The sequence below is a fragment of the Mytilus galloprovincialis genome, chromosome 2, assembly GCF_965363235.1.
Source record: "Mytilus galloprovincialis chromosome 2, xbMytGall1.hap1.1, whole genome shotgun sequence".
NCBI lineage: Eukaryota > Metazoa > Mollusca > Bivalvia > Mytilida > Mytilidae > Mytilus > Mytilus galloprovincialis.
Window position 1 is genome coordinate 96,064,267 of NC_134839.1, and position 25,899 is coordinate 96,090,165.

Here is a 25,899-nt window from a genome sequence, read left to right on the forward strand (position 1 = left end):
ATTTTGACATACTTTTTTTTTTAGCCTAACACGCATCAATCATGCATATTCCATCTCTAGCTAAGGCGTTAAATTGAAGTTCACATGAATACCAATTCAATGAGGTAGAAATTATTCACTTGCAAGTGAATAATTCATCATTGATGTTTCTGTTATTTTGACAAAATGGAACCAAACTGGCTTCAAAAAGTGAAATATTATTTCACTATTTCACTTTCATTAAAAATTGAACAAAAAAAAATCATAATTTAAATTTTGTATGTATCTCGTAGCTAGTGCCCCTTTAATTATTTGGTCCAAGATGACATACTTTTACAAAATCAGGAAATCATTCTATTAGTTTATAGCTGGTGCTTTCATCATTGTTGATGAGAAATTTTTCTTTTACAAGTTTTGAATTTAACATTTCATAATTTAAAACTGCATTTTTATTGCTGTAAAAAAAAAAGCCTGATTTACCACACATATATATATATATATCATGTATACTGTTTCTTTTCTTCAGGAAAATTATGGATTGGATAAAGTTGAAGTGAGGGATAATGGAATTGGTATACCCAACCAGAATGTTCCGTTTGTTGCAAAGAGATACCATACATCAAAAATAGAATCTTTCAGTGACATTCAACATTTAGAAACATATGGGTTCAGAGGAGAGGCTTTGGGTAAATGCTTTTTGAATTTTAAGTTCACTTGAAACTTTGTTGTCAACATCATCTGTTTACTCTCAGTCTGTGCCACAATTAAGATTTGAGTATCTGGTAACTAAAAATTGTCAGAATATCCAACCAAAAAGGTCCACATTGAATAGAAGGGTGATATGCAAGTTTTCTCCACTACCTTGAAAACTTATATGCCTGTTTACAGGATGTATTATGGTATACCATTGTCCGTCCATCTGATTTTAAATTTTAGAGTTTTGGTTTTTTTTTTCATTAAAAAAGTGGTACATTTGTATTTTCAAGTTTTTGGACAAAAACTTGAATACACTTTCACCAATTTGCAAGAAACTTTGGTGAATTGTTTACATTGTATATCTATTGCCATGAGGTCCCTTTCGAATTTTATAAATTTAAGATTGTAGGTTTCCGAGTTATGGGGTTTTATTCATTAAAAAAGGTTTTTTTCCAGTTTTAGGACAATAACTTAAAAATCCTTACAGCAGTTTTCATGAAACTTTGGTGAATTTTTTATGTCTATTGACGTAAGCTCCCTTTCGATTTTTATAAATTTTAGATTTTAAGTTTCAGGGTTTTGTGATTGTATTCATAAAAAAGGAGGTATTTTTCAGTTCTCAGTCAGTGCTTTGAGCAGTTGTCATGAAATTTTGGTGACTGGTTTATATCTATTAAGATAACGTCCCTTTAGTTTTTCATGAATTTCTGATACGACATTGAGAAGTTCTTGAACTTTATTCTATGAAAAGGCGACTGGTGTTTACATAGACAGCCACAAGGTGTCATTTGATCCTTTACTCCAATATTAATTGCCCAAAACAAAGGATACATTTTCCATTAGACATGCACACAAAAAAAAAAACCTAATAGGAAAAATACTGAATTTTATTTGAGCATAATAATGTGAGAGAGAAAAAAAGCAACATGTTCTGATCAATACAACTATGCATTTAAAACCATACTAAAGGATGCTCACAATTATTGAATGCAGACCCAAAGTATGTATAGAACCTTTTATTATGTCTATGTGAAGGCTTAAATAATACGTTAATTTGTTATTCCTTTTTTAGGCTCATTGTGTACAGTATCAACATTGTCTATTACAACCAAGACTCGTGAAGACGAGGTCAGTTTATCTTACGCCTTCAACAATCAGGGGCAGATAATATCATCACATCCTTCTCATTTGACACAAGGTAATGAACAATGAAGCCTTCAACAATCAGGGGCAGATAACATCATCACATCCTTCCCATTTAACACAAGGTAATGAACAATGAAACCTTCAACAATCAGGGGCAGATAACATCACCACATCCTTCTCATTTAACACAAGGTAATGAACAATGAAGCCTTCGACAATCAGGGGCAGATAACATCATCACATCCTTCTCATTTAACACAAGGTAATGAACAATGAAGCCTTCAACAATCAGGGGCAGATAACATCATCACATCCTTCCCATTTAACACAAGGTAATGAACAATGAAGCCTTCGACAATCAGGGGCAGATAACATCATCACATCCTTCTCATTTAACACAAGGTAATGAACAATGAAACCTTCAACAATCAGGGGCAGATAACATCATCACATCCTTTTCATTTAACACAAGGTAATGAACAATGAAACCTTCAACAATCAGGGGCAGATAATATCATCACATTCTTCTCATTTGACAAAAGGTAATTAACAATGAAACATTGTAAAGGCATTGCCTTATCTTCCAACAGATTGTCTTGCAATATGCAAATATAATTCATATTCTTTCTTTACTGAATTTTGATCATTGTTGAAGATGAAGTGTGTTGTTTACATCCTTGTACTTTGTCTCTGTTAGATATTTGTCTTATTGGAATCGCACCAATTGCTTTATTTGATGTTACTTCAGATTTTTTTTCAACCTCATAGTTTAGTTTTCCATACATATATGAATGTTGATTGATACATTGTATGTTTTACCTGTATTTTTTAGGAACCACAGTAACAGCAATTGGTCTCTTCAAAAACATTCCAGTGAGGCGACAGTTCTATAATACAAATAAAAAGAAGAAAGAAGAAATTAAAAAAATTGAAGATTTGCTTATAGCTTTCAGTATAATACTTCCTAAATTGCGCTTCACTTTGAACCATGACAAGGAAAGAATATTTCAAAAAAATGGATGCCCTGATGTACGAACAGCAATGCTTAGCATTCTAGGTAGAAATGTTCTGAATTGCTTAGTTCAAAAGACAGTACAGTTAGAAGACTTGAAGGTGATTCCTTATTATTATAACATCCCTTTATGGTTTATGAATCATTCCATATTGATAATACAGTATTTTTCCCTTGCAATAAATCATTGGAATCAAGTACAGGTAAGTATTATGTTGAAAAGATCTATGATAATAAAACTTAAAACATTTCAACTATGCTGTTGCTTGCCTTTTAATAACATGCTGATTAACTGGAAATCTGCCACTACAGTGTGTGATAAACTAAACTTTTCACCTCTTGGTTGACTCAGTGTATAGATAAATAAAACAAGAAACCTGAAGCTGTTATAAAATCTAGTGAAACTGGAACGCCACAGGTTGATTTATGCAGGTGAAATCTCCTTTTTTTAAAAATGCAATATATTTGCTCACAAGATTAAACTTTTCTTTCTATGTTTTTTTTTTATGCCCCACCTACGTCCGTCCGTTCGTTCGTCCGTCTGTCCCGCTTCAGGTTAAAGTTTTTGGTCAAGGTAGTTTTTGGTGAAGTTGAAGTCCAATCGACTTCAAACTTAGTATACATGTTCCCTATGATATGATCTTTTTAATTTTAATGCCAAATTAGAGGGTTTACCCAATTTCACGGTCCACTGAACATAGAAAATAATAGTGCGAGTGGGGCATTCTTGTACTGGGGACACATTCTTGTTTCATTTTCAGATAACTATAGACCTGTTTTTACCTAATCCAGCAAGTGATGTATTGACTACGAGTAAGTCTGATAACTCCAGATGTATTTGTGCAATCAATAGAAGACCAGTTCAAATGAAAGATATGGAAAAGGTAAAAAATGATACAAATACAGTTTATCCTGAAGAGCAGGTATACTTTATAATCAACTTTTGATTAGTTAAGACTATGGTTTTCTTTGTTAAAATTATTGCAAAGAGCTGAGTAAATGTAATCTTTTAGTAAACATTATGAATAAACAGAATTAATTATTTCAATATGTAATGAGGAGATACAATTAGTTTTCACCTAATTTACCTTCATTTATACAATCATATAATGCAAGACAAGTACATGTATGACAGCTTTCCAGCATAAGTATACTCTTTGTAATATACATTTGACGCTTCAACTAGTTTTAGACAAAATTGTACACAGATAACAGGTATCCTGTGCAAGGGTCCGGAAACGGTCATATATGCCAGACATGACCGATTTGGAAACTCAAAAGTCCTAAATCATTTATTGGGATTTAGGTCAAATTTTATTTTTCAACAGAAATAATTTCGGTCATTTCGTTGAGATTGAGTTTCAAATCGCCATTTTAAACATATTTTTGTTTTGTTATCGATTTTATGTAATTAAACTGCCACTCCAGTAAAGTGTTATAATCCTGAGGGCCCTCCTAATAGCTATATTAGTGCCTCGGGGAGCTATTGGCTAATGATCGCTAATCTTTTTACCTGTGTTTTTAATTCACACCTGGCTATTAATCACAAGCTCCGGACTAATATTATAAAGAAATTAAAATTCAATACCAACTGTCTTCATTATTTAATTACTTTTCAGCTAAGACAATTGTCAATTATGATTTAAAATTAAATTAAAACTTGATTTAATTTACGCAGAAAATAGTTTTTTAAACTACTAACACAAGTGCTTTGTTTACTATGATACGCATGCCTAAAATTCTCTTCCGCAGATTTGACACTAAATCATAAATTTAAAATGATTTCTTGCTAAATTAAGCAAGTGCAACTATTTTCATTAATATTCTTACGCTATTAAAGGTAAAATATTAAAAAAAACGATGTTTTCCTGTGAATTTGATTTATAAACAAAACTAATCCCGGGAATAAGTCCGGAATTGTTCGTTTTAGTATTGTCGCATTACATCCGGTTTGAATTTCGACTTCAGAATCGAAAGAAACGTAAGCGATGACTGAGAAAATTACGATTTTGAGTCATTAAAATCATTTTATTCTTAAACTATTGCCTTCCCTTAATTGGGAAAAGTGTTATAATCCTGAGGGCCCTCCTAATAGCTATATTAGTGCCTCGGGGAGCTATTGGCTAATGATCGCTAATCTTTTTACCTGTGTTTTTAATTCACACCTGGCTATTAATCACAAGCTCCGGACTAATATTATAAAGAAATTAAAATTCAATACCAACTGTCTTCATTATTTAATTACTTTTCAGCTAAGACAATTGTCAATTATGATTTAAAATTAAATTAAAACTTGATTTAATTTACGCAGAAAATAGTTTTTTTCACTACTAACACACGTGCTTTGTTTACTATGATACGCATGCCTAAAATTCTCTTCCGCAGATTTGACACTAAATCGTAAATTTAAAATGATTTCTTGCTAAATTAAGCAAGTGCAACTATTTTCATTAATATTCTTACACTATTAAAGGTAAAATATTAAAAAAAAACGATGTTTTCCTGTGAATTTGATTTATAAACAAAACTAATCCCAGGAATAAGTCCGGAATTGTTCGTTTTAGTATTGTCGCATTACATCCGGTTTGAATTTCGACTTCAGAATCGAAAGAAACGTAAGCGATGACTGAGAAAATTACGATTTTGAGTCATTAAAATCATTTTATTCTTAAACTATTGCCTTCCCTTAATTGCTCTTGATCGATTTTAGGAAAATGGTAGGATAAATCATGAAGTAAACGCGATGCAACAGTTAAACAAGTTCGTTGATTCTTCGAGTAGGAGCATACTAATGCAGTCATGAGATTTTGACAATCTGTTTTTGAAAAGGGGCACCAACTTTTAAGTTATATGAAAATGACCGAAATTAGGTGAAAAAATTTCCGGATCCTTGATACTGTGTCTTTGTTCTGAGTTTTATCCCTGTCAAGTTCACATCATGTAGTACTAGTAGAAAACTTGTGCTAGTAACTTTCTCATCAGAGTCATTCCTGTCAACTGACCCATATTCTGAGGGTGTGACCCGAGATTTTCACAACTCTGAGGGGTCACCCAGGATACCCGCCTGGTTGTTAAATAACCCGGGAATTCCAAAAATGCACTATTTCACCTGGATTCCTAAGCCTTTAAACTAATTTCATAAGTGATTTTCCTTTGAAAAACCAGCAAATTTGTAATTCTTCCACGAACAGGAAGTTCAACTAGCTGTGTAAAACTGTCAAATTAACTGACAGTACATGTCTGACATATACTAGTGTGTCCAGGTGGTAACATGTTTCCCTGTGAACTAGTGCATCAAAATTTTGACTCAGTGTCTGGGTCTAGCACTGGACTTCTGAAGACCTGTACATGCATATGATTTACAACAGGGTGCTAAGAAACCAACCATCCATCCATCCTTGAATGAATTGTATTTAACTTTCTGATTTCAGCTGATTAGGCAGCACTATGTTTCACACAAGAAGACAGACGGCCACCGTCATCCTATTTACTTCTTATCTGTTACCCTGGCAACTGATCAGATTGATGTTAATGTTGATCCTAACAAGACAATAGTCTTACTTCACCAAAAGGTATAATAATTACAGCAATTATGATTATTTGCATATTTTTGGTATTTTATCACTTTATTTATCATGTTTATACTGACATATAAACACTGATATGCTTTTTTAGAAAGCAGTTGTAAACCTTAGTTATTGTAACTTTGTTTTTCACTTGGTAATTCATGCTGGTAGAGTAAAGTTATCTTCCTAACAAGAAGACAGATTTGTGTTGCCAGCTTATTAATTTTTAAAATTTTCATGCTTGTGTCAGATTCTTAGTTTCAAGCTTAAGTAATAGGTAAAGTATATTTGGTGTATAGGATGATGGGAATAAATTTCAGCGAACACACTGTTTATAAGTCATGTAAATATATACTGAAGGTAAATAAAATAGCATATTAAGGTTTAATTTTTTTCAGCTACATCATTAAGCTTCACACCAACCAGCATTGTTCATCTGTGCTGTTTTTGAACTAAATAATTTTCTCTAAACCTCAGTTCTAAAACCTCAAAATATATATCAGAAAGAAAAAAAATACCATATCTAGGTACGGAAAATGATTTTTTTTTAAATCAACTGATCTTAGACAACTTTACCTCATTTTAAAGGCATTGTGAAGACATTTTCAAAACAGTTTCACTTTTATCAATACACATAATAACAACGAAGAAATAGCAAATTTTCAAAATGGTAATTTTTTACTATTCTGGAAAAACTGTTTCCTCTCTTTAAAAAATAATAAAATATTTTTTTTTAATCATTTGGGTTATAGTTTTGTTTATATTGCTTCTTTTACATCTTGTTAGTCAATTTCAATCCTCAATATTAAGTTTTTTGGTCAAAATAGAAGCATAAAGCATGAAAATGTCAACCACTCTCATGAAATTCTATTGTCCAAAGTCACATAACATGACGATACCTTTATATATTCCTTTTTTCAGAGCATCAGTTGGTATATTGAAAATGTAAAGTAAAACTTTATAAACATTTGAATCTAAAGAAACAAAAAATAAATATAAATATTACTCTTTATATACAAATGTATATGTTTGTGTGTGTGTGTATAAAAAAGAAGATGTGGTATGATTGCCAATGAGACAACTCTCCACAAGAGACCAGATGACACAGAAATTAACAACTATAGGTCACCTTACGACCTACAACAATGAACAAAGCCCATACCGCATAGTCAGCTATAAAAGGCCCAGAAATGACAAATGTAAAACAACTCAAACGAGAAAACTAACGGCCTAATTTATGTACAAAATTGAACGAAAAACAAATAATTAACACATCAACAAACGACAACCACTGAATTACAGGCTCCTGACTTTGAACAGGCACATACATACAGAATGTGGCGGGTTAAACATGTTAGTGGGTGCCCAATCCCCTGACCTGTGACAGTACAACATAAGAATAAACTATAAAAATCAGTTGTACCATGAGAGACGAGAAAAGTTTTGAAATATGTCATCTGTCTTTGTATAGTCATGATAGTTTTAGAATCTTCCCTTTTCATTAACATTCTATTTAATGAAATATTCTCATTCTTATATAGCATGTATAGTGAATGCTATAAGTAAAAATAAACAACAACCTTCTAACAATTATTCTACCGGACTAAAATACCTGTTGCACTGAAAAACAATGAAACTAATATAACATTATTCTTATTTGAGAAATTTCAAACAAAATAATTATGTCAGATCACTGTAAATACTTGTATGTATAAAAGTAAAGTAAATTCATATCTGTATATCAGTTACAATATTTATACAGTGAAATCTGTAAACCAATCTCATTCAGGACTGAAATTCAAAATGCATTGAATGTGAATAGCATTCGAAGTGAACTGCCGCTATAGTCCTATAACATATGACTTCGCATTCTTATTCAATTTTTAACGTTTTTATACTGATATTTTCATTTTTTATTTTTCTGAATAGGCTCGGGTGGCACATTGATAGTAATTTTTTTTTATCAGAACAGTAAATAGAAATAGTAAATAATGCCCCCGAGGTCATATGTTATAGGACTACTGCCGCTACTGCATGGATTCCTATTCTTTTAGTTGAACATGTTGAAAATACATATATTGATTGTTGTTAAACCACATTATTCAGTATCCTTACTATCTCGTGTGCAATGGCAAGTGGTTGAACTATCTTTAAATCGCAATAAACTGGCTGTATAATGCAAAAAAAACCTATCACCGCTGATTTCCAATCAAAACTAAACCAAAAATTGTCCATGCAAGGGAAATAACTCTGTATACACAAAAAAGAGGGTAATTTAAAAAAATTAATTTTGATATGAACACAGCTATCTAGATTTATTTATTGGACCTTATTATTTAATTAATATATTAAACTTAATGAAAAAGTACATTTTATGGCTGTATAATGTTCCCTTGTATTTTTTTGAAACGAATGTAACTTTCAAACCCTTGTTTGTACCTCAAATATTTCATCATATTCCCGAAAATTATAATATACAGAATCATGAATATTCATATAATATCTATCAAAAGCAATTAGAACCTTCTGAGGTTTAACAAGTTAACAGAAGGCCGTAATCGGAGGTCACCCAAAGATTTTATTTTTACACACATCTGGGAACAATTATTTAGGGTAATTTGGAGTTATCTCCCATTGGTTTGCCATACCTACCATATCGACAAATCAAATTCTTGATTTTGCATGACTTTGGATTTCTTCATTTTCATAAGTACCAATTTTCATGGATATTTGGTTTTTCAAAAAGTCTGTATAAAGCCTATAGACATGTTGAATAACTTTGAACATTTTGAATTCCTGTTCACCTATTACATACTCGCAAAACCTTGTTTCCCATGGATTATGATGTGTTTCTTGTATTTTACAGGCGGAAATAACAAAAGGGTTGATATCTGTATTGGAAGAACTGTATGGTAGCATATCTAAATCAAATGATGACACAGTAACAAACCATGACAATTCTTATACTGACAGTAACAAAGGAGATATGTCGTCAGATTTTGATGATTCACTTGTTGTTATTCCAGTCACTAGTAACCAACCAAATATTCCTGTTGTCAAAATTTCTACAAATAATAAAAATATTGTATTAACAAAACATTACCAACCAGAAACCATTTCTGAAAAACTTGAGGAAGGGATAGAAAATATTGTTTCGAACAAAATTTATAATGATGATTTGGAAAAAGAGGAGAATATTTCATTAACACAATTAGGCAAGCCAGTTTTCCAGGTAGTTGAGGAGTCTTTAGACGACTGGATTAATGAAAAGAATGACAATATCAGCTCAACAGTATCAAAACAAATTGAAAAAGATGTAGCCGACATTGAAAAAACACCAAACAATATTATTCAGAATATTGAGAAAGGGCAGGACCCTTGTACCTCAGATAAAAATATAGATAATTTAAGTGTCAATCAGATTACATGTAACATTCACTTTGAGTCTAATCCTAAGCTATGTGATATATATAGTGATATAGTATCAACATGGAAAGATTCCCCTTTGGAAGATGGACCAGAAATACCAGTTCAACTTCCTGAAGTCCAAAGTGAATCAACATGCCTATCGGAGAACCAAAACTGTTCTGAAAAAGGTCAGAATAAAGGTATGGAAGTTGATGCTAATACTGATGAAATTAATCAGGAAAACGTTTGTCAAACAAAAAGAAATGAGACAGCATCAGGTAATGCTGACATGTGTAGTAAAGAAAAGTCATTAACCAATGATACAAAGTCAGCATTAGCTCGTGCTGACATGTGGAGTAGCGGAAAATCATTAACCAATGGGACAACATTAGGCAGTGCTGATATGTGGAATAGTGGAAAGTCATTAACCAATGAGACGTCAGGTAGTGCTGACATGTGGAGTAATGGAAAGTCATTAACCAATGGGACAACATCAGGCAGTGCTGATATGTGGAATAGTGGAAAGTCATTAACCAATGAGACGTCAGGTAGTGCTGACATGTGGAGTAATGGAAAGTCATTAACCAATGGGACAACATCAGGCAGTGCTGATATGTGGAGTAATGGAAAGTCATTAACCAATGAGACGTCAGGTAGTGCTGAAATGTGGAGTAATGGAAAGTCATTAACCAATGAGACAACATCAGCTAGTGCTGATATGTGGAGTAGTGGAAAGTCATTAACCAATGAGACGTCAGGTAGTGCTGACATGTGGAGTAATGGAAAGTCATTAACCAATGGGACAACATCAGCTAGTACTGATATGTGGAGTAGTGGAAAGTCATTAACCAATGAGACGTCAGGTAGTGCTGAAATGTGGAGTAATGGAAAGTCATTAACCAATGGGACAACATCAGCTAGTGCTGATATGTGGAGTAGAGGAAAGTCATTAACCAATGAGACGTCAAGTAGTGCTGACATGTGGAGTAATGGAAAATCATTAACCAATGATACAACCGACATTCAGGTATACTAAAAGATGCCGTTTATTATGATATGGGGTAATTTATTTTAGGTATGCTGTAATAATTTCATATCTTCAATTCATCTGCCCCTAGTTTTTTACTTGGATATGTATGTAAGCAAATTTGTAAACTCAGGCATTTTTCACATTCATGACATGTGATTAAATTTGTGGGGTACATAAGTGAGTTTTTCCAAAATTTGGCATTATTATAAAGTCCTTTGTGTTTCTAAACTTGAGGTAAAAAGTTCTTATTTTCACACAAAAAAGTATTTGGAAATTCCAGTTTTCATTTTTTGGTTTTTATAGGTTTATTATTATATAGTCCTTAATTTGCTCTTCGTTTTCTATGAACCTAATTTAGATTGTGTTATCAATATTATAGACATATCTTCTTTTCTACCTAATTGCAAACCTAAAGTCATGTTTCATTGGTCAGTGGTAAATTATAAGCTCACCTCTCTAAAGGGAGTGTGAGCTTTTGCCATCACTTGGCATCCGTTGTTGTCTCCTGTGTTCACTATTTCAAATCACCTCTGAAACTACTGAACCAATTCCAACCAAACTTGAGCTAAATAATCCTTAGGGTATCTAGAATAAAGTTTCTGTTTCTTCAGAAAAACAATGGATGCCATGGGTAAAAATAGAATGTAGGGGTAAATGCTGTTTTGGGGTCATATTGGTCAAATAAGTTTATTTGACAAAAATTGTCAATTGACCCCTCAAATTGTTTATCATGCTTTCTAACTTTAAAAAAAATCTTTTCCTATGAAACTACTGAACCAAATTAAACCAAATTTAAGCTAAATGATTCTTAGGTTATCTAGAACGAAGTGCTTGTTTTACTTTTTGTTCCTAAAAACAGATGGCTGCCATGGCAAAAAATAGAACATAGGGTAAAATGCAGTTTTTTACTTATTTTTCAAAAACTAACGAATTTCATTAGAGGAAATCGAACAAGCAGCTTAAGTATTTTATCTGCTCTAAAATTATCAGCCAAAGTTTAAGGTTTCTACAGTTTTCAGTTATTATCATGATTATCTTGAATATTATTATAGATAAAAAAATAAACTGTTAACAGCAAAAATATTCAGTAAAGTAAGATTTATGACCAAAATTAGGAGTTATTGCACTTTAAAGACAATTTTTCACAATTTGTTTGTCTAATTTGCTAACTTTAAATATTCTTTTATTTGAAACTGCTGAATCAGTTTCAGCCAAATTTGGGCTGTATAAGTTTCAGAGTATCGAGCATAAATTTTGTATTTTATTTCATAGTACATTTAGCATGTTTAGAAATAGAGCCACTATGACTAAAAATTGAGCATAGGGGTTAAATGCATTTTTTTAAGCTTTTGAAGAAAATATGACAGTTACAAAGAACATTTAAATGGCATTTTTAAGCCACTCATTAATATATATTGAAAAGCAAAAAATATCATTGACGAAAGATTTAAGCAAAAAATTACAGGTGAGAGCGCCCTGTTATTATACTTGTTATAAATATGACTATGTTTTCAAAGACTTTCAGCATATTTTTCGGTCATAATCAGTTAAGCTGATCAACTTGTTATTATTGTTCAATAGCAATTTGTAATCAGATTTATTGCAGCTCTAATAGCTGCACTAAACTGACTAGAAATCTCACTTTGACATAATAAATGATATTAAATTTTTTTTTTTTTAATTTCACTGTGTTCACACTTACATTGAAGAATATCACTTTATATAAAAGTAACAATTGTTATTATTTATTTACAGCCAGTTACCATTTTACAAGGAAAAAGATTAATGTCTTTGTCAGTTTGTGATGAGGGTCCTCCTTTGAAGAAAAGACTAGTGATACCACAGGTTAGAATTTAGAAAGCAGGAATATATCCTTTTTTGTGTACTTTCCAAGTATAAGCTGTGTAAATAACTTCTAGTAGAAACTTGATTAAGAATTGGTTATTTTCGGAAGCTCTGGTGTTTTTATACGACCGCAAAATTTGAAAAATTTTTCGTCGTATATTGCTATCACGTTGGCGTCGTCGTCTGCGTCGTCGTCGTCGTCCGAATACTTTTAGTTTTCGCACTCTAACTTTAGTAAAAGTGAATGGAAATCTATGAAATTTTAACACAAGGTTAATGACCACAAAAGGAAGGTTGGTATTGATTTTGGGAGTTTTGGTCCCAACATTTTAGGAATTAGGGGCCAAAAAGGGCCCAAATAAGCATTTTCTTGGTTTTCGCACTATAACTTTAGTTTAAGTTAATAGAAATCTATGAAATTTTGACACAAGGTTTATGACCACAAAAGAACGGTTGGGATTGATTTTGGGAGTTTTGGTTTCAACAGTTTAGGAATTAGGGGCCAAAAAAGGGCCCAAATAAGCATTATTCTTGGTTTTCGCACAATAACTTTAGTTTAAGTAAATAGAAATCAATGAAATTTAAACACAATGTTAATGACTACAAAAGGAAGGTTGGTATTGATTTTGGGAGTTTAGGTCCCAACAGTTTAGGAATTAGGGGCCAAAAAGGGACCCAAATAAGCATTTTTCTTGGTTTTGGCACCATAACGTTAGTATAAGTAAATAGAAATCTATGAAATTTAAACACAAGGTTTATGACCATAAAAGGAAGGTTGGTATTGATTTTGGGAGTTTTGGTCCCAACAGAATAAGGGGCCCAAAGGGTCCAAAATTAAACTTTGTTTGATTTCATCCAAATTGAATAATTGGGGTTCTTTGATATGCCGAATCTAACTGTCATGACTGTGTATGTAGATTCTTAACTTTTGGTCCCGTTTTCAAATTGGTCTACATTAAGGTCCAAAGGGTCCAAAATTAAACTTAGTTTGATTTTGACAAAAAATGAATCAGTTAGGTTCTTTGATATGCTGAATCTAAAAATGTACTTAGATTCTTGATTATTGGCCCAGTTTTCAAGTTGGTCCAAATCGGGGTCCAAAATTAAACTTTGTTTGATTTCATCAAAAATTGAATAAATGGGGTTCTTTGATATACCAAATCTAACTGTGTATGTAGATTCTTCATTTTTGGTCCTGTTTTCAAATTGGTCTACACTAAAGTCCAAAGGGTCCAAAATTAAACTTAGTCTGATTTTAACAAAAATTGAAATCTTGGGGTTCTTTGATATGCTGAATCCAAAAATGTACTTAGATTTTTTATTATGGGCCCAGTTTTCAAGTTGGTCCAAATCAGGATCTAAAATTATTATATTAAGTATTGTGCAATAGCAAGTCTTTTCAATTGCACAGTATTGCGCAATGGCAAGAAATATCTAATTGCACAATATTGTGAAATAGCAAGATTTTTTTTTAATTGGAGTTATCTTTCTTTGTCCAGAATCAACTTAAATCTTTGTTATATACAATATACAATGTATATTCACTTTTTACTACCAACTGATAAATTAAAATAATCTTTACCATTCAGTGATAACAAGCAGTTGTTTTACATCTTAATATTTTATGATGTATTTAAATGAGTAGTTATTGTTGCAAACTCCATTAGAAATTTTAATTGAGATTAGTTTTGGAATAAGGGAAAGGGGGATGTGATTAAAAAAATTGGGTTCAATTTTTCTCATTTGAAATTTCATAAATAAAAAAGAAAATTTCTTCAAACATTTTTTTGAGAGGATTAATATTCAACAGCATAGTGAATTGCTCTAAGAGAAAACAAAAATTTTAAGTTCATTAGAACACATTCATTCTGTGTCAGAAACCTATGCTGTGTCAACTATTTAATCACAATCCAAATTTAGAGCTGAATCCAGCTTGAATGTTGTGTCCATACTTGCCCCAACCGTTCAGGGTTCAACCTCTGCGGTCGTATAAAGCTACGCCCTGTGGAGCATCTGGTTTTTGCATATTAACGTTTTGCTTGCAATGCTCAGTTAACAGTGAAAATAAATTTTCTGGTCACTGGTATAGGGAAAATTTACAAAAAAAGAATGAAAATTGATTTTATGTTTCTTTTTGATAAATAGACATAAATGCAATCATATTAAGGTTTTGCTTTGCTGAATAAGTGAGCAAAGTTGATTTTTAATATGACAACAGATCCAACCATTCAGCATTTTATGACATCTTGGACATTTTGATAATCATATGATACTGGTATCTTATTACCACAAAATCTCTAAATAGCATAACATAAATTTGGTCATCAATCAATATCCTTATTTAGAAACATGTTTATTAAAGATATGATTTGGTGAAATAATTGAAAAGGAAGATATAAAGGTTTTAAGCGAAAAATCATCAGTTTATTTGGTAGGTTGTTTATTGAACATATAGTTCCAAATGCCTAATGCATACTTGGAAAAAAAACAAATTTGACCATAAATGGATTAGCTAAGTTAGGAGGGCTTTCCATTGAAATTGAAGTAGAAGGCTCAATTAAAATTATCGGCAGCTATAACATGTGGTTGGCAAAGCCGGACGCCCTTAGGGCAGGGGGTCTGGGGGCCGCTCAAGGCCCCCAGAAGCTCTGGCATAAATAGAGCAAAATCCTGCATTCTCGCAATCTCCTGGCACCTAATTTAATCTTTCAAATGACATACCTGCCAAGTTTTGAAAGTGCCCATGGGGGTTTTAGTGCGCGACAAAAATTTCAAAGGTTACAATTCTTTGCGACGACTATTTTGATTGTGCTGTTTTGTGGTCTAGAAAAAGTGTCATACTTATAAGATGAGTTTAAATTTATTTGTATGATTCTAGTTATTATATATCAGTAGAAAAAATGAATATGTAGCTGCAAGACTAGGAATCAATTTCATGTGTAAGGAAAATGACTACATTTTCATTCAGCATAATCTTGCATATCTATTTTAACAGGACGAAGGTCAAAGAAGATTATCAGACATAGTATCTAGTCAGCCTGTTAAGCATCCCCAAACAGCATTTATACTGTATTGTAAAGACAACAGAAGTCGAGGTAAGGATTGTTTCAGTTTTCTTTCATTACATTGAAGCCATAGAATGTAAAGAGAGGACTATTCTAAAATCTACTGTGAAATACTTACCTATTTTGTTTTCATTTCACAAATGTTTCAATGAAGGAAGCATTATTATATCTCTGCTTTAAAAAAGTGGTTATACCCTGCTTTTAAAAAGTGGGGGTGGGTAAACTTTTTTACATCTGTATGTCCATCACATGAATATTTTTGGTTGCATCTTTCTTAGGAACTACATCATAAGGATTTCTGAAGTTTGGTGTTCAGGGTCCATATGAGTTAGCTATACCTTGTGATAAGTTTTCAGATTCATCACTCAATAACTTCTTGTTTACCGAACACTTGTATCATTTTACCCATGATAGCCAATTTGAAATTTTTTGTCATATTTTTCGCAGGAACTACAATACAAGGATTTTTGAAATTTGGTTCAGGGTTAATATAAGTCAGCTGTATCTTGGTGTGCGTTTTTGGGATACAATTGCTTTCAAGCAATCTGTAGACTTATACCGGTGGCTCAGAGCATTGCCCTCACGTCAATCGTTTTATTCTAAACATTAAGGAACATCTCAGATTCTTATGATTGTCTTGCTTTAAAAGGTAAAAACAAACAAAGGGATTGAACTTAAACAACTTTCCTATAATGTTCTTTTCATAATCTTCATGTTTGATAATTCCCTTGACTTATATGCGTGTTTTTAACAACACGGAAAATCAGAATTAAGCAGTATTTATATTTAGTGTTTTATGAATTTAGAATCACGTCAGAGGGAATTCCCAGTTTTGATAAAATGCGAGAGTTCTCTGAATTCCGATGAATCTATTTCTGTCATATAAGAACTGAAGTGGAGTTTTTCTTATATGTTACCGTTATGAAACTGATATTTGAGATTGTACTTCCATAAAGAAATAGAGAACCATCTAGGTCGTTTAATAAACATTTAATATACGTTCTTGCTCAAGGGTTTGTTTTGGAAATATGCGCATGCGTATTGTTTCTTGACTTCAAGGGGTTTTAGATTGAATGGTTGCTCTGGATTCCCCACTCAATTAACTAATTTATAACTCATGGGATCTTTTCTATGTATGTCTGCTATTGAGAGTTATTGTTGTCAAAATAAATGTAATCCGCATCGTAGAACACACCTTCAGGCGAAATGGAGTCTTCCATATTATCATTTCGAGTTGTCTCCCTTCCGGAAGACACTTCCGTGAATTCTGAATCTTTCTGTCAATAAACGTCATATTATATTAAAAACGATTGAATTTAAACCGAGGAATGTGTACGGAAAGGAGTCATGATCACTGACCCAAAGGAAATTAAATATTTACAGAGTTAGAAATGGGGTTCCTCCTAGAATTAACGTAGGAAAATAGGTGATAAGATACCTTCTCTCACTCTGAGTCTCAGTGACTGCTGTCAGAGACATATAAATACATGTCTCTGCTGTGTGGAAAGTAAACTTGGAATTGATAGTACAAAAATAAAACACAATAGGCCTAATTACATTGTTCATACACTTTTATCCGGGATTGGCTATTTTGTAACTATTTTACATGTGCAGTTGAATTAGTTTTGAAAATAATATTATCCAGCTACATGTATACATGTGTCAATGAAACAACGGCAATCGTATCCCTCAGAGCAATCTGCTCTTTGATTAGATTCATCCCTTAACAACTTCCTGTAAAGCTTGTAGTTTTATTGGTCTGGGTATCATTAGTGAGCAGTAGCTTGCAGATTCACTTGTTCTTTTGTTCTTCTCATACTGCATGTTTGGGCCAGAACTTTATTATCTTTTGGCATTAACTCTACGCTCTCCCAAGGACGATATGATGCTGTGGCCCTCCAGAGCCTCATAAATTTTCTTCCTGTCCACAGCATTTATATTCGCCAGTTTTCATGGTTTTGTCTTCAGCAGCGGTGTAAACTTTGTTCAAAGCTTTGTATTTTAGAAAGTAGAATACCAGGATGCTTCATACCTTGCAAAATTGTATGCAAATACCTATGTCACAAAGTTTTAATATGTCAAGTCCATTGTCCTTGACAATCCTAGTCAATTAAGGTTGGAGTCAAGTGCACCTGCATGAGCCGGGCTTGAACTCACAACCTCAGTGTTGACTGGCTAGTGATTACAGTAGTAGAACTACTTAGACCACTTAGCCATCGAGACCCCAGATTAGTTTATGTGATATTTGTATTATAAAAATTCATGTTACAGACTTTCAACTTAAATTCAAACATAAGCAGAACAAGCATGGCATTTCAGCATGTGCACTCCTATATTGTTATTTCAGTCATTGCTGAGAATCCTTTGGCAGATTATGACAAGGTTACCAGGATACTGGATAACAAATGGGAAGATTTACCTGATGAAGACAAGGATAAATACTTCCAAAAAACATCACCTGTTAAAACAAAGTAAGTAGTTGAAACTATTAAACTAGAGGAATGTAATAAGTAGAAAAGTGGTTCAAACGCCCAGTCTTCTTATAAAAGTCCTATAATTTAACATCATTTAAGTCACCATGATTTAATGAAAGGTGAAGTGTTGTGTTTCCATTTCTCGGAAATGCAATATTGTCCAAAGATTTCTTCCAACAGGACTAATATGACCTTGACCTTATTTTCATGGTTCATTGGTCAGTGATAAATTTTTGTGGTTAGATCTGTTTCTTGGATACTGTAAGTAGTATAACAACTATATTGAGTGAGGAGAATGATTGTAAGGTATACATGTCTATCTGTTAACTTGGCCTTGATCTCATAATTACCTTTAGTTAAAAGTTGATTTTAAAGAGTTACATCTATAGTAAAATTAAAACCTTTGATCAGTAAAGCAGACAAGACTTTTCAGTGTGTACAGGAACTTTCTATACCAACGGGACTCGTCTCTTGATTTTAGCTGATTACTAAGCCGCCTTTTTAAAGCTACCACCCAACAATAAACTTAGTTTAGTATCTCTGATATACAATGCTAGGTATAGGAAGATGTGGTATGAGTGCCAATGAGACAACTCTCCATCCAAATAACAATATATAAAAGTAAACAATTATAGGTCAAGGTACGGCCTTCAACACAGAGCCTTGGCTCACACTGAACAACAAGTTATAAAGGCCCCAAAATTACAAGTGTAAAACCATTCAAATGGGAAAACCAACGATCTAATCTATATAAAAAATCGAGAAACATGTATAAATTACATAAACAAACGACAATTACTGTACATCAGATTCCTGACTTAGGACAGGTGTAAACATTTGCAGCGGGATCTAACGTTTTAAAGGTACCAAACCTTTTCCCTTTTACTGAGACAATAGTATAACATCACAACATAGAAAAACACACGATAAAATATCAATTGGAAGTCATAACTCAATTTATTTGCATATTTCAAAGTATATTATATAATTATTATTAGTTGTTAATATAAAATCTTATTAATAGCCATTAACAATGACAAAAAATATAAGATTTTGAAAGGATGATGAATTATTAAACTTAGACGTATCGTTTTGAAGAACCCCCAGCTGTGTAAAATGGTTTACATATCAAACAAGATGGCGGCTACTGAAAATTCAAAGAACAAATACCTCAAAGTTCAAAGATCAATATTTAAAAAAAAGGATCCGAGATTTTTTTTTGAAAAACAGCATTTTGTAATGACAAAATGTATAAAATTTCATTAAAAACGATTTTTTGTTAAACTTGAACTTGTAGTTATGAAAAACAATTTGTTACTGTGAAATAATTTGCTATAAAGTCACGTGACATCAGCTACAGCCAAGATCAGTCTAATAATTTGCATAGACATTGTTATAAGTGACCAGTCCTGTTAGTATAGAAAGTCCCTGGTGTGTACACTCTTGTAACATTTTTAATGGAAACCAGATTAGGGATACAGGCTGTAGTGCGGTTAGTAATAACTGAAAACATTTCCAATTATAGGATTAAAAGAACCAGTATTGGATCTGAGAAGAAGGAAAGAAATTTTTGTAGTAAAATGAAGCAACAAAATAAGTCATCAAAGGTAAACAAAACAAATAAAACTAGTAAGTTGAATAAAATAGGTGTGATGTGGTTTATATTTTGAATATTAGATTTGGAAACGAGAGTGTCTAGGGACTAGAATATCCCCGGAACTGTCATGTTTGTTTGTGCATTATATGATCCTAGAATAGACTTATACAAAAAATACAACAAAAAAAGTTTTTTTCAATTTACATATTTTAAATATTTAATTAATTACTTTTTAGTGTTTTAACTGTTCTGACATATTGCATTGAACCTCCCCAAGTGTATTTAGCTTCTAAAATAGGATCTCTATGGACTTGCAACATAGCTATGTAAATATAAATATGAAAATTACCCCATAAACAACAGAACTTATTTATTGAATTTGTCCTATGGTGAAGTTCCCACAAGTCATGTCGGCCACTTTTACTTTAAATGCTTTACACTGAAATGTAACGGAAACTTCCAACAAGGTTTGGCAGCAGAATTCTTGTGAAATACAAAAGTTTATGATGGATAAACAGGCTACTTGGAGCCACAACTGCTGTTTAAATATAAAAATGAAAAAAGAAAAAAAATAGAATAGCGTGTGTCAACTTATTGATGGAAACAAATTGATTTTTAACTTTGCAAGGGAAGATTTTGATCTGAATGCAATATATATATATATACTGTTAATTCAGAAATTATTGTGAAAAATGTGACAGGGTTGTAATTGCAATAACTTAAACTAGCATTTAGAAATTTAGCATATGATTTAAACTGAATTTTCCTCAATATTGCAAATATTAAAATCGCATAATAGTATTAAATGACAAAATTGCAATAATAAATGCGCACAATAGTTTCTGAATTTACAGTACATGTATATATATATATGTCTTAACACTTTTGATAACTTTGACAAGATAAACCCTAATTGTTATTGTCTTATTCAGTCATGGACAACTATTAAGGATCAGTTAATGAAACAGAAGTTATCATCAGCTTTACAGAAAACAAAGAATGTTTCATTTAGTCTACCAGATCTCAAGACAGTCTTCTCACAGAAAATGTTTGCAAGGTTGATTTTTAGTTTTAATATTTACATGAAACATGACCAATAGCTTTACTGCAGCATAGAGTGCAAGTCAGATATATGATACCACACTGAAATATTTTGATAGTCTTTGCTCATTCATGATCAATGTAGTTGGTAAATAAAAAATCATTACTGAAAATTGTTCCATTAATCTATACAAATAAAGTGTCAGATTATAAAATGTTTTTTGATAATGAAAGTTTGTGTTAAAATGTAATATGTATGGAAAAAGTTTCAAAAATGGTGATTTATATATTTCTCAAGAAATTAATTAAATCAGCATGAAATTGCTTTTACTTTTATTTTAGCCAGTCACAGAATTCATCACATATTAATCTGATTGGACCGTTAAAGACTTGTGGTGTCTGGATTGGTTGCCATAGCAATTGTCTCAAGATCATCAATCCACATCGTATACAGGAGACAGTCCTGTATCACAATTTGATGGCAAACCATATAGTACAGAGTGAAAAATTAGAACCACCAATGCAGCTCACAAAAAGGTAGGGATATAAGAAATTATATAATTTAATTACTTAATAATTATTAATAGTTTGTTCCAATAAAGAAAATAAACTCAGTCTAGTCTCAAAATCATTTTAATTGTCTTGAGACAAAATTCATTGACTTCCCCCTTTAAGTCTGTTCATGATTATCTACATTAAAATTTAATACATAGTCATACTGAAATGTAGTTTACTTCTTTGTAGTCATTTAGGAGAGACATTATGGACAACTTTAACATCACTTGCAGATCAGATGTGTAGCAGTGGTATATATAATGTTATACAGGATAAACGGTTAACAGCAAATGGCATTGGAGTCACTTTCCACATAGGTAAAGTTGTCTAACACAATTTTAAAAAGTGTAAGGTGACATATAAAACAAGCAAACATACATTGAAACAATTGAATAAGGTACATAGAAAGTATATTTGGTTGAAATATTCATAGTTCAAAAATGGAAATAATTTGTTTTCCTGTCAGATATTGGGTCCAGCATGAGGTCCAGCATGTTAAAAGCCAGTCCAACCATATTGTTGTTTGCCAGGCTGACTTTTTAGAGGCATTTGGTCATGGTCAAGTGACTGAACTAATCTGCAATTTTCAATGTTAAGCTTTCTGCGTCAATCTTTTTGATAGGAATTATTTCTGCTAAATCAATGATATTTTCTATACAGTTGTGTTCTTTTAAGACTCAAAAATGTGCAAGAAGAGAAAAAAAAAGCTTTGAAAATGAAACCAACATGTTAAAAGTAAGTATAAGCATCTGAGTACTTCTTTATTCATGAAAATATAAAAAGTTGTTATCTTTTCAAGAGTTAGGAGAATTTACAGCTAAAATAACAGAACTGTGTAGATGTATTCCAGTGTATGGTTTAGCTGACGTGAAAGAAGTATTACAGCTTATATCTACAACAAAAGCAATCACTGTTGCTGAAACAAGACCTCTAAAAGTGCTTAACTACTTACAGGTAAAATTACATTTCTGTAAAGGCTTATTTTATAAATTACACAAAAAACTTTCAGTAATGAGTATCAATACTAGAAATAGAAAATGTGTGGTTACAGGCCACACCAATTTAATTCCTTGTTCGACGGGCCCGCCCGCACCTTTTTTTTTCAAAGCAGAATTTTTTTATTTTTTTTATATTCCCGCTTCCCGCATCCGGAAATGTAATCGTGTCCATTTCCCGGGCCGTTTTTTTTTGTAAATATTATAAACAGATATTTGCACTTGTTTTTATAATCACAATCTAACATGTATTTATAACGATTTAAACATATAAGCACCCAAGTACACTGTGTCAATATCTGTGATAATATTTGATTCAGCATGAAACCCATTTATCCCAAATGGGAGTGTTCCGATATAAATAGAAAACAGCAGAAAATACCTGTACAGAACAAAACATTGGTTTCCTTCCCCCTTACTTAGATTCCCTATCAAAATATGTTCGTTGTTAGTAATAAACTTCAAAGAACTTCGGAAAGAAATTCCTTCAACTGCAATATGCTGGCGATACAAAACTATACATACCCCCTGCATGTTTATGCACCTGTCCTGATTGATTCAGGGGCCTGTCGTTCAGCAGTTAGATATCGTTCGTTGATGTTCATAAATAGTATTTGGTATTTTCCCGTTTGTATATATATAAATTAGATCGTTGGTTTTCCTGTTCGAATTGTGTACACTTATAATTTTGGGGTCCCTTATAGCTTGCTGTTTGGTCTGGGTCAAAGCTCTGTCGTACGTACTATGACCTGTATTTGCTATTATCCCCCAGAAGGGCACATATGGGGTCATTTTACTGTTGTAAAAAAGAAACTTGAAGAAATACCAAGGATTTGCATAGTGTTACTATACAAATCCTTTGAAGAACTTTAAAAAATTAACTAAAAGAAAGGAGAAATACATCATATTTAAATAATTTTAAACAACATTACTATATTCTTAAAGAGAATTATTTATGATATTATTTATTTTGAATAATATTAAAGTAAATGTGTTAACATGGCCTAAGTCCAGGAATATTACAAAATTCTTGGGCACGTTTTGACCATTTAATACTAGATAGATATATAGTTCTTTGGGAAAATATGAGCTCTTTTGTACTAAAAAGTTTTATTTACCAAAAAATATATTGTAACTTATATTGACCCCTCATAAAAAGGATAAATTTATAAAATTGAGGGGTTGTTCCCAACCTGATTATGACTTGGATGGAGAATTGTCTCATTAATTGGCACACATACATATACCAAATCTAATTATTCAATTATTTATTGGTGGACAGGGAAAAATACTTCATAAATTAAAGAAATGTCAAAGTACAAGTCATAAATCAAGTTTTAATATTGTCAAAACCTACTATTTTATGTTTACAAAAAAAAAAATATAATCGCTCGCCTTTACTTTTCAAGCTTCGCCTCAAAAATTTGCAAAATAAATATTTTTTTATTAAAATTTTCAAATCGCTCGCTCGCCCCAATTTTTGGAGTCCAAAAATCCGTAGAACAAGAAATTAAATTGGTGTGGCCTAAACATCAATTCAATGAGACAGCAACCCAATAGTACAAGTCCAAACAATTATTTTATATGTTGTATGTTCCAAAGTTTAATACTATAGGGTTATTGCATGAATATTGGGGAATATTGTCCCGAGTAGAATTTTATATTGCACGAGCTTGCGAGTGCAATATATATTCTACGAGGGACAATATTTCCCAATATTCATGCAATAACCCTTTTATTGTATAGCAATATAATATTTGGAAGTAAAAATTGGTTTATACTAAGATTTTGACGTTGATGACGTCATGAATTTGAAGATTTATTGCACTAGTGCAATATTGGAATTTATTGCACTCTAACTTTTGGTTACTTTCTGTGGGAAATATTATATTGCTATACAATAAAACTTTTTATACTGCAGCATTTCTATTTCACACGTCAAAAGGCATTTTTCATATAACAGTTGAGTTGTAGTATAAATATCTCAAAGCGTATTTTGTATTCATACGGTCCGAGACCACAATTGTCGTCCCTTGATTTTCGTTGTTCACGAATATAGTCCCTAGTGTTGACAGTGGGTTACTTGCCATTAATTTTTATACCCCTTCCAAATTGATTTCTTTATGTTTAATGCCTCAAATTGCAAGAAGAGGGGTGAAATTACACTGTAAAAAAATTTGGGTCCAGAACTTGAAAGGAAAGTAGTGATTAGGTCCAGCTGAAAAAGGTTAAAAATTAGCACTTCGGAAGCTGTCAAAAGATTTCAAGACGCCCTAAACATAAAATTGTCCATATTTTGAGTTAGAGCCGATGAAGTTTTCTATAATTTTGATATAATTTGTCCCAAAAGTAGCACAACACACTGTAAAAATTTCTTTGAGAAAGTGCAGGTGGGATTTTTTTTATTTTCATTTATGTTCTAAAAGAAATGCACTATGAAATAATTGTGGTCTCGGACCATACTTGGTTCAAAAAGAAAAATAGAAATGCTCAACACAGCTCACAAAAGGTCAAGTAAGCTATTCTCATCACTTTGCATTAGTCATCCTTTTACTTTTAGAAAAATCTTTTCTTTATATTACTAGGGCAATTGCAACCTAGCTTTATCACAATCCTCATTGGAGTATCTAGTGAGTAAATTTTCAAACTTTCTATCAAAGAATTTCAAATTGTTGTTTTCAAAGTAAAACTTAGCATTTTAGACATTGAAAGTGTCATGGTACTTGAATATGTGTTAAAACAGGTTATTTGATGACAGGAATAGGTATTGAAAAATCAATTCACTGGTCACAACCACAAAATACGGGTCAGTTGACAGGTATAAAGTTGCATTTATAGATGTAATGAACAGAACAACATTATTGATTAGTGCAATAATTCCTGAGCCAAAATTAGTGTGAATAAAACTAATTCATTTACAGTATTGCCAAGGAATAAATAACACATTTAATCACAGTTGAACATATTAATATCTATAATTTAATTTTTAGGGAGAAGCTGTTCGAATGGCAAGACAATTACCACGACAACAATCCAGAGACGATATGGTTGATATACTTATTCAGAAAGAGACTATGTTACCATTAAAATGTGAAAACTGTTTGCATAACAAACCATTTTATCATACTGTGTATTCACTAGATGATATACCTCTGACACAATCTCAGGCACAATAAAACAAATTTAATCTCTATGTTTTGTATTTTAAACCCCTTTATAAACATTTTACTATACATGCGGGCTGAAATTGACATAACTGTCAACTTTCAAGATATAATTCTAAACTACATGATATTCAAACTCATGAGTTTATAACACGTTAACAATGCCATTGTAGAAAAATAAAACAATAAACAAAGATAACAGCACTAAGCATTCTTTTATCCAACCTGTTTATGAAAATTTTAAGAAATTTATCAATGAAAAATGTGCTCAATTATTCTCTGCAGGACAAGTTCTTTAAATGAGCTAAATGGATGATATTGTCAGT

General features: G+C 32.0%; 1 protein-coding gene across 2 annotated transcripts in view; it reads left to right on the top strand.

The window, feature by feature from the left end:
• LOC143064986 (PMS1 protein homolog 1-like) overlaps positions 1 to 25,602 on the top strand; it is a 32,682-nt gene extending 7,080 nt beyond the window's left edge. The window contains exons 2-17 of one of the 2 annotated variants that reach the window (XM_076238241.1): positions 506 to 665; positions 1,748 to 1,873; positions 2,654 to 2,934; positions 3,595 to 3,717; positions 6,265 to 6,405; positions 9,266 to 10,670; positions 10,725 to 10,834; positions 12,593 to 12,682; positions 15,678 to 15,777; positions 18,095 to 18,218; positions 19,747 to 19,828; positions 20,751 to 20,875; positions 21,202 to 21,396; positions 21,604 to 21,731; positions 22,214 to 22,368; positions 25,400 to 25,602. In XM_076238241.1, the coding sequence (XP_076094356.1) occupies positions 506 to 665; positions 1,748 to 1,873; positions 2,654 to 2,934; positions 3,595 to 3,717; positions 6,265 to 6,405; positions 9,266 to 10,670; positions 10,725 to 10,834; positions 12,593 to 12,682; positions 15,678 to 15,777; positions 18,095 to 18,218; positions 19,747 to 19,828; positions 20,751 to 20,875; positions 21,202 to 21,396; positions 21,604 to 21,731; positions 22,214 to 22,368; positions 25,400 to 25,585 (3,531 nt within the window). In that variant the 3' untranslated portion in view covers positions 25,586 to 25,602. Of the gene's footprint in view, positions 1 to 505; positions 666 to 1,747; positions 1,874 to 2,653; positions 2,935 to 3,594; positions 3,718 to 6,264; positions 6,406 to 9,265; positions 10,835 to 12,592; positions 12,683 to 15,677; positions 15,778 to 18,094; positions 18,219 to 19,746; positions 19,829 to 20,750; positions 20,876 to 21,201; positions 21,397 to 21,603; positions 21,732 to 22,213; positions 22,369 to 25,399 lie in introns of both variants that reach the window. The other variant, XM_076238240.1, reaches the window with a different exon arrangement.
• The last annotated feature ends 297 nt before the right edge of the window (positions 25,603 to 25,899 follow it).